Source organism: Mus pahari, chromosome 17 (assembly GCF_900095145.1).
Source record: "Mus pahari chromosome 17, PAHARI_EIJ_v1.1, whole genome shotgun sequence".
NCBI lineage: Eukaryota > Metazoa > Chordata > Mammalia > Rodentia > Muridae > Mus > Mus pahari.
This window is the reverse complement of record NC_034606.1, coordinates 18,156,349-18,165,806: the sequence shown is the minus strand read 5'-3', so window position 1 is coordinate 18,165,806 and position 9,458 is coordinate 18,156,349. Positions and strand designations below refer to the sequence as shown.

At 40.7% G+C, this 9,458-nt stretch overlaps 1 protein-coding gene across 1 annotated transcript in view; it reads left to right on the top strand.

Moving 5' to 3' along the window:
- Rad21 (RAD21 cohesin complex component) overlaps positions 1-9,458 on the top strand; it is a 28,468-nt gene that overhangs the window by 12,480 nt on the left and 6,530 nt on the right. Inside the window, exons 3-9 of the mRNA XM_021216760.2 lie at positions 360-489; positions 2,228-2,327; positions 4,336-4,442; positions 5,044-5,250; positions 6,015-6,140; positions 6,469-6,591; positions 8,180-8,403. Of these exons, the coding sequence (XP_021072419.1) occupies positions 360-489; positions 2,228-2,327; positions 4,336-4,442; positions 5,044-5,250; positions 6,015-6,140; positions 6,469-6,591; positions 8,180-8,403 (1,017 nt within the window). The remainder of the gene's footprint in view (positions 1-359; positions 490-2,227; positions 2,328-4,335; positions 4,443-5,043; positions 5,251-6,014; positions 6,141-6,468; positions 6,592-8,179; positions 8,404-9,458) is intronic.

Sequence of the window (9,458 nt, the reverse complement as noted above, 5' to 3'; positions counted from 1 at the left end):
GTGTGTGTGTGTGTGTGTGTGTGCCTGGTCAATAGGTTTTCACAGACAGGACTGAAATAACCTTTCTTGTTTTTTAAGTCCAGGAATGTTTGCTTCTGAAAACAAAATCATAATCCTTGGTGTGCTGATGGTAACATCCATGGGAAGACTGGCTTCCTACTTCATAGCTACCTTTATGTCTCAGTGAATTTATGAATTACTCTCTTTTAGTCTGTGTTAGGGGAGTCCCACACAGAACTGATGGTTAGGAAATGGTAAGGTGCAAATATTTATTAACCAACTTTAAATCACCCAGGAAATAAAGAAAAAGAAGCAAAAGATCCTTTTCAAGTGCACTTACCTCGAATGTTCTTACTCAGGTGAAAATGGCGCTGCGGACGTCAGGACACCTTCTCCTGGGAGTAGTCCGCATCTATCACAGGAAAGCCAAATACCTCCTCGCAGACTGTAATGAAGCATTTATTAAAATAAAGATGGCGTTTCGGCCAGGTAGTGTGCCTTTCTTTGTTTTATAACCTGTGAGGCTTCCCATACCATGATGGAAACTGCTAATTGTGTGTTCTAGATAGATGTGGTTTTTTCATAGCAGTGTAGGGAGCTCTGCCCATTCTTTGACTCGGTGTTACCCAGTCTCAGCAGCTTACATACAGCGGCTGAGTTATCAGAGCAGACATGCTGGAAACTGGAGACGTGAGGAATTACAAAAGGTCACTCAAATGCAACTGGACAGGGGGCTGGCTATTTTCTCCCTGAACAGTCTTTTTTATTTTATTTTTTTAAATTTATTTATTGATTGATTTATTATATGTAAGTACACTGTAGCTGTCTTCAGACACTCCAGAAGAGGGCATCAGATTTCGTTACGGATGGTTGTGAGCCACCATGTGGTTGCTGGGATTGGAACTCGGGACCTTTGGAAGAGTAGTTGGCGCTCTTATCCACTGAGCTCTCTCACCAGCCCCCTCCCTGAACAGTCTTACTGTACTTTTAAAATCACATGCACTTTTAATCCTGAGACAGTTCATTTAATGGTCTTTGTAGTGTCATTTTTACTGTTTTGCTTGAGGTAAGATTTGGTTCTAGCATTGGATTCTACCAACCAAAGTTAATAGTATCTGTAGTATTCATCAAGACTCCCATTCTACAATGTGAACACTGATGAATGTTGCTGTTTTAAATGCTTTAAATGATCAGACTATGGGCTGTGGAGAGCCTCGCTGTCAGGGTGCTTGGAGGCAAACACAGAGGGCCTGAGGGCAGTCTCCAGTGCCTATGGAAAGGTTGGCAATGGTGGCCCTGCTTCTGCTGCGCACTGTAGAGAGGAGGAGATGAGCTCATCCCAGGGGCTCTCTGACCAGCTAGCTTTGCAGAATTCAGTGAGATAGATGTTGAGGGAGAGGACCCTGTCTCAACAGCAACAGTGTATCGGGTGCTTCTATAGAATAGCTTCCATTGATGCTACTATATTCTAATACTTCTATTTTAATACATGACAGTAAACTACCTACTATTTTATTTTTTATGATAAGTATATTTATTGCATATAACATGCTAAATAGACATTTATAGACATTTCCCATCCTTAATTGTTGGCATGTTATGTTTAAATACTTTTATCATGGAAAATTTTGAAGATGGCTAAAATTTTGTGATACTTTTCCTAAGATAACCACCTCCTACCCTAGGGAGATGACTTAGTTATTGCTTTGGTTCTGTAAACATGAAAGGCGTGAGTCCCTCAACCGCATTATAAGAAAACGAGGACAAAAACCGAACTTCAGTGGCATCTGTAATCCCAGGGCTGGGGCTTCGTGACAGTCTGTCCTGCTTAATTGTTGAGTTTCAAATGCGATGAGTCCCTGTATCGAGAACGGTATTCGTGCAGTTGGAAAAAGTCCCCTGACCTGGGCCTCTGCCTTCCACACTGCTCACAAGGAAAATGAAATTAGGAAATTTATATCTTCTTTGTAACCATTGATACTATCCCTGATAGATTTCATGGTAAAAAGGAGAAGACTAACCATGTTTGTTTGTTGGCATGCTGTTTTGAAACCTTAGCTTACAGCATATTGAGTGCCTGGACTACTGTCTAGTCCAGGGCCTTGGCTCATGCTAACGTGGCAGTAGACAAAGGTGTGCTTCCATCTGGAGATACTTTGCATGTGCTACCTCTGACCCATCCGTAATCTGCTCAGCTAGGCCTTCAAGCTTCGTCTCTCTTTTCCAGGTGTTGTCGATCTACCTGAGGAAAATCGGGAAGCAGCTTATAATGCCATTACTTTACCTGAGGAATTCCACGACTTTGATCAGCCACTGCCAGACTTAGAGTATGTCTGTCTGTGTCTCTCCTCACTTCTCACTCCCTTCCTCTGTCCTAATCCCTTATCTTTTAGGTTGTTTAGGTTGCATCTCTGACCTCCAGTTTTGTTTCCTTAAGTGTTTGATACTAAGGTACCAGCCATCTGAAACTCATATAATATACTTTGATTTTGGAGTATGTTAATTACAAGGTGTACAATTTAGGAAATGTTTTTTCCCCCTCTGAGACAATCATGTGGGTATCAACTTAGGCAAGGCTCATGTATCTGAATACTTGTATAGATATGTTCTTTATGGTAAGCTTGGGACGTGTTTCAAGATTGTTTTTTCAGAGGTATATATTATAGTTATGTACTGTTGTCTTAAACTACTGAAAGCTGCAATTTTTAAAAATACATAGATATGGTGACTTACATAATACCATAAAGAATACAAAATTGTCACTGTTTAAAACACATTTAAGAGGAAAAAGTTACATGGAGATGATTGTTTTGGCAGAGAACTATTGTCTGTTCCTTCTTCCTTCCCCAGTCATTAAAATGCAGCTGTTATGATGCAATGTCCGATGTCAGTATACCTTACCAAGTTGTCAGGTAGCACAGTTGACAGCCAGCCTGTTTTCCACTCTAGTTGTCAGTGTGAACTTGGGAGAGTTGCCTCTAAAAATGAGGCAGACTAAAGTTTCATGAAATAGCCAACTTTATTCAGAGTGTTCCACAATTTATACTCTGAGGGGTAAGAGTCACCTGGCTGAGTGTGTAATTTAGACTTCTAATCCCAACACTGGGGACGCAGGGGCAGGCAGATCTCTGTGAGTTTGGGGACAGTTAGGGCTGTTACACAGAGAAACCCTGTCTCCAAAAACAGTCCAATCACAAGGACAGGCTATATGTGGCACATGAATAACAGCAACTGAAGTACACTCCTGTCTGCCACACCTGGGAGGAGCACAGATACACATTCCAAAAATAACTCAGGGCTTTGAAGAAATTAAGGTCAAAACAAGGCTCTTGTGTACTTGGAGTTTTCTCACAAGAGATCTCACACTACTTCATTCCTGGGTCTGTGTTCCAACCAGCCCTCCACACTGAATTCTCTGTGTATTTCACAACAAATTTTCTTGTTTTTGAAAAGATCTGTGACTCCTAGCAGATTGTTTGTTTGTTTCCCAGTTTTTATGTTGTGTTAGTTGTAGCTTGGTGCTAGCTGCCAGCTTCACCACCCCTCAGAAAGTACTATCAATTACTTTAACCTTTTTGTGCATCTAGTATCAACTTCTCAAACTCGTCTTCCCATTTTATGCCTATCATGGGTGATGTTTTTAGAGACAAAGAATTTTGGTTTTTCAAGACAGGGTTTCTCTGTAGCCCTGGCCGTCCTGGAACTCACTCTGTAGACCAGGCTGGCCTCAAACTCAGAAATCCGCCTGCCTCTGCCTCCCGAGTGCTGGGACTAAAGGCGTGCGCCACCACGCCCAGGTGTCAGTGATTCTTAATGTATCAATCAGCATTTAAATATCCCAGTTGATTTCTCTACGTTTTAGCTTTTTTTCTTTTCTGGTTGAGGGCTACATGAAGTCTGCAGATTGCATTTGGCTACTCTATCCAATAAATACCAGCCTTCAGAACTCTAGCTCTGCATCTCTTTCCATCTATTGACCATTGTCCCTGCATTTGCCAGTGGTTTTCTCATCAGGGTTGAGCATTGCGTATTTCCAAGTTCTGTGAGAGAAGGTCATGGCTGGCAGATGACAAGTTTTAGAAATACTAGGGAAAGATCCTGTAAGTTTCACATGGTTCATAAGCCCTAATTCTTTACCAAATTACCTTAGGTAGTGGTCTTAATGTATGACAGTTTCTTTCCTGTCATTAAAGGCTTTAAATTTCTAAATACAAATTAAATGTGGGTTATATTAATTTTTAATTTTAATATTTAATACAATATTAAACTTTTCAAAGGGTATCTAGAAGAAATTGGCATTTTGTGAAACTTGATGTGTTTCAATTTCTTTCACAGTGACATTGACGTTGCCCAGCAGTTCAGCCTGAACCAAAGCAGAGTAGAAGAGATAACCATGAGAGAAGAAGTTGGAAACATCAGTATCCTACAGGAAAATGATTTCGGTAAAAACAAATTGCTAGTCATCAGTTATGTTTTAATTATGTTGTTACGTTGCCAGGAACTACAAAGGATCTAGGATTAACATTTTTTTCCTTGTGGACAGAAAAACTTAATATGTCTAATTTGTGCTATTGTATGTCATACATCGTTTCATTTACTGTACCAGAGTTGGGATTCTTGTTCCTCCTGTTCACCGTTCAGTGAGAGAACTGGTTGTTTGAAGTTGTGTGGAAAGTCCAAGCAGTATAGTAATGTTTACTTTTGAACTAACCATTTTGTAATAGTTGGTTGTATTACTATAAACATTATTCAAAACCTTAAGTGGTCAAATTGGCACTAAGTCAAATTCATTTATGCATAGCAGCACTTTCTATCAAAGTGGAAGTCTGTGAATGTTAATTGTGCATGCTTAGTTTACCTTATGCAATCCAATTTTTGTTAGGCATTCCCCAGAGGTACAAAGTTTACATCAGATATTTTAATATTTGCCACCAAATAAGGCTTCAGGAAGCAAAACAGCATCATAATTGTAATAAAACACCAACTGTTGTAACAGTAGCATTTCTGACTTTTCACAGCTAATGACATAGTTAATATGTTTAGGTGACTTCGGAATGGACGACCGTGAAATAATGAGAGAAGGCAGTGCTTTTGAGGATGACGACATGTTAGTGAGCACCAGCGCTTCCAACCTCCTCCTCGAGCCAGAGCAGAGCACCAGCAACCTGAATGAGAAAATGAATCATTTAGAATATGAAGACCAGTACAAAGATGACAATTTTGGAGAAGGCAATGATGGCGGTATATTAGGTGGGTGCTTGAGCTTTGTTTCTTAACTTCGGTTTCAGAAGAGTCACCAACTCTGAGTGCTAAGCAGTTGCCTAGACAGTATATGAATGTCTCACATATGACAGGATCTGTTGTCTCACTAAAGCTTTCTAGAAAACTAGCCAAAAACATTTAGCTTTGTGTACATGGCTTTTACCGAAGTCTAAATTTCACTAGTTGTTCAAGCTGCAGTGTTTGTTTGGTACCTAATAAGTAGGTTTGGGGGTGGAGGATCAAGATAGGGAATCACTTTGTAGACAAAGCTGGCCTCAAACTTACAGAGGTCCACTTGCCTCTATTTCCTGAGTGCTAGGATTAAAGGCATGTGTTACTACGCTCTACTATAAATAGATATGTTTTTGGAAGTATGAACTTAATTTTTTTAAATTTATTATTATATATAAATATACTGTAGCTCACTTCAGACACACAGAAGAGGGCATCAGATCTCATTATGGATGGTTGTGAGCCACCATGTGAATGCTGGGAATTGAACTCAGGACCTTCAGAGGAGCAGTCAGTGCTCTTACCGGCTGAGCCACCTTGCCAGCCTGAAAGTATGAACTTATAAGTGACAGAATTTTTTTCAGATACTAAGTGCTTTTGCTTTTATAAACTACCTTGAGATAAACAAAATGAATATGGATTTAAATTTAATCCCCTTAAACCTGTTTCTCCCTGAATGAATTAGTTAATGTGATCATAGCACTTTATTTTCAGACTTTAACTGTTGTTTTCTATTTCAGATGACAAACTTATAAGTAATAATGATGGTGGCATCTTTGACGATCCCCCTGCCTTGTCTGAGGCAGGGGTCATGTTGCCAGAGCAGCCTGCACATGATGACATGGATGAAGATGACAATGGCTCACGTGAGCATTTTATGTTTCGGGATTCTTGGGGTTGATGGCCTGGCGATCACAAAGCAGATGGTGACACAGAACTACCTCCTGGTGACTAAAACACTCTTGACTGGCTTAAGATTGACTGCCACTTCTTGTGTTTTCGGTGTTGACTACTCTGTGCTGTTCCCCTCGCTGGCACATTGGTGTTGAACTCTGCAGGGGCTGCCTGGCAAATACATCAGTACTTTTCTTCAACCCCTTGGGGTTTGTTCCACTTCCTGAATGGGATATCTTTCTTCATTTATAGAGCTAGAATGCTATCACTAAGCCTGTTACCACCATGTTGCTTTTACAGTGGGTGGGCCTGATAGTCCTGACTCTGTGGATCCTGTTGAACCGATGCCAACTATGACTGATCAGACAACTCTCGTCCCAAATGAGGAAGAAGCTTTCGCGTTGGAGCCCATTGATATAACTGGTGAGCAAATAGACTTCACAGTGTGTAGAACATAGGTCCTAGATGCTTTCTTTCTCTGCTGTTACAGTTGAGCGTCTTGCTCATTTATCTATAACAGTCGTCACTGTCCATTATAATTTGATGTCTGGTGGACGAGTTATACAGGGAGCTGCAAGGTGTAAAATTACAGGACAGATTTTCTGTAACTGTGTTTTAGTCTTTGGGAGTCCTTACATACTAACAACAGTAATCTTGAGGTCAGAGAGATGGCTCAGTGGGTAAGGATGTTTCTCAGCAGGCCTGAGGATCTGAGTTCCTTCAATCCCAATGCCCCATGTGGTGAAAAAGGAAAAGCAATACCCCCAAGTGGTCCTCTGGCCTGCATGTGTGCTCCTACACACACACACACACACCACCTTTCTTCTTCTTTTTTTTTTTTTTTTTAAATGCATTTTTAGGAAGAATGTGATGGTGGGGTTATCTGTGGAGAGGATTCTAGTCAGTAAGAATGATAGCTCACTTTGGAAGAAGGGAAGGCACTGTAGCTGGAGAACAGTTAGGGAGAGAGACCCATCATTAGTTTATGTTTTTAACCTTGTGAATGCTTTCTTGTGAAACCTGGGCTAATGTGTGACAGAGTAAAATTGAATCAATCCCAGAAGTGTCTGCAGATGCAGGTACTGCACTTTTTTTTCCAGAGTGGTATGAACGAGAAGCAAACAGCTGAGGTATGTCAGGATGTGTTTCCAGACCCTGAATGACCCTGAGCTGCTTCTCCTTGATCAAGCAGCTCTGCATAGCTGTTATGTATGAATCGTAACTAGTGCAGTAAACACCATAGTACTGGGGCCATTTGTAGGCAACTTAGTCTACTTTAGACATTGTATTTTGCAGCTCCTAGAAATAGTTGGCCTATTAAAAACAAAATTTTTTTTTCCGTTTTGTTAGTATAGAAGTTAGTTTCTTTTTCATAGTCATAGTTTAAAATGTTAGAATTAGCCAGGCATGCTGACATGTGCCTTTAATTCCAGTATCTGGGAGGCAGAAGCAGGTAGATCTCTGACTGTGACTAGACTGGTGTTCATATCAAGCACTCTTCCTGTCTCCAAAAACAGTCAGACCTTGGCCGGTCACTGACAGATGGCCAGGCCTGAAAACATGCACACACAACCACTGCTGTGTAGACGAGCAGGTATGTTTACGTGTGCTTGCATTCACATACACACACAGTAACAGAGAGAAGGGAAGAGGAACGCACACAGGGAGGGGGAGATGGTATAATCATATTCTCAAAAGACAGAGATTGAATTAAAGATAAATATGCATAATTTTAAAAGAATGTCAGAACTTGAGTCTTGACAGGTGCCCTATGTGTACTGTTTACAGAAGAAAGCTATGTGGACTTCAAGGTATTGACCCTTGAATTATTTTACCTCTTTTATAGCAAAAAAATCTGTGGACTTAAATGCATTCAGCAAACTTTGCTTGAAAAACGTGAGTTTAGACATACTGTCTTCATGAGGGCTTGCGCCTAGGCTCTGTGTCTAGAAAGTGGACGGTGTTCCAGGCTGGCCTCGGAAAGTGACCTTATTCTATTCTTTTATTCTAGTCAAAGAAACAAAAGCCAAGAGGAAGAGGAAGCTGATTGTTGACAGTGTCAAAGAATTGGATAGTAAGACCATTAGAGCCCAACTTAGTGATTATTCTGATATTGTTACAACTCTGGACCTGGCTCCGCCTACCAAGAAGCTAATGATGTGGAAAGAGACAGGAGGAGTGGAGAAGCTCTTCTCCTTACCAGCACAACCGCTGTGGAATAACCGACTACTGAAGGTAGTGCACTTGGCAGAGATTATTTGTCTTCTAGAAACACTGATTTCTAAAACCTTTGCTTAGACTGCTATGTGGTTCTTCTTTTCTACCTTAAATCATAGCATGCTGTGGGCAGCTTGGCTTAGGTACTGATGGGATGTGTTTTCCCATTGTGGGGAGTAGTACACAGCTCTATAGTCTTACTGTGCACTGGCTTCAGAGCCGGTGGGTGCTTCCACTCTGCAGTTAGCTCTGCTGCTCCTGCAGTAGAGTCCTTTCTCTGTGGAAATGCCCCTCTGCCCACCCCCACCCCCCCAAACACATACGAGTTAGCAGTTTTCAGCTTGAGTTCCAAACTACTGTAAAATAACTTTGCATGGCACCTGCTATTGGAAATGATGCTGTTAGATTGTAAGCTAAAATGTGCAGAGAAACAGCTGCTTTTTCTCTACAGTACTCCAAAGCAGCAAGGTTATGATGGCTGTTCTTTAATGGAAACACTGTCAAACAGTTTTGAAGAATGCCTGTAGAAATGTTTATGCTTTGGAAGGATGTATTTTAAGAGTGGCGCAACTACTGGTCATATGCCAATGTTTGTATAAATAATCCCTCCTGTATGCATCCTTAAACTTACTATGCTTGGCTCACTGAAGAAATAAGAGAGACTTGAATGGAGAAGGACTAGCTTATGTACTTGTATTAAAATGTCATAATAAATCCTATTTATATGAATGTAGGCTAATAAAAATCTAAAATTAGTCTTTGTTTCAGTAGGTTCATTTTTTTTTTTTTTTTAGGCAAAAATTTAAAATTTGAGGAAAACCACTTCTGTAAATGTAACTGTTTATATTTTATAATATGAGGTGCTTTTCATCTGTGAAATAATCACATATTTTACGTGCTTGTTAATAAGCAAGAATGTTGTGTGGTACCCGGGTGTGGCGGTGCATGCCTTTAATCCCAGCACTCGGGAGGCAGACACAGGCAGATTTCTGAGTTCGAGGCCAGCCTGGTTTTTCAGAGTGAGTTCCAGGACAGCCAGGGCTATACAGAGAAACCCTGTCTCAATCCCCCCC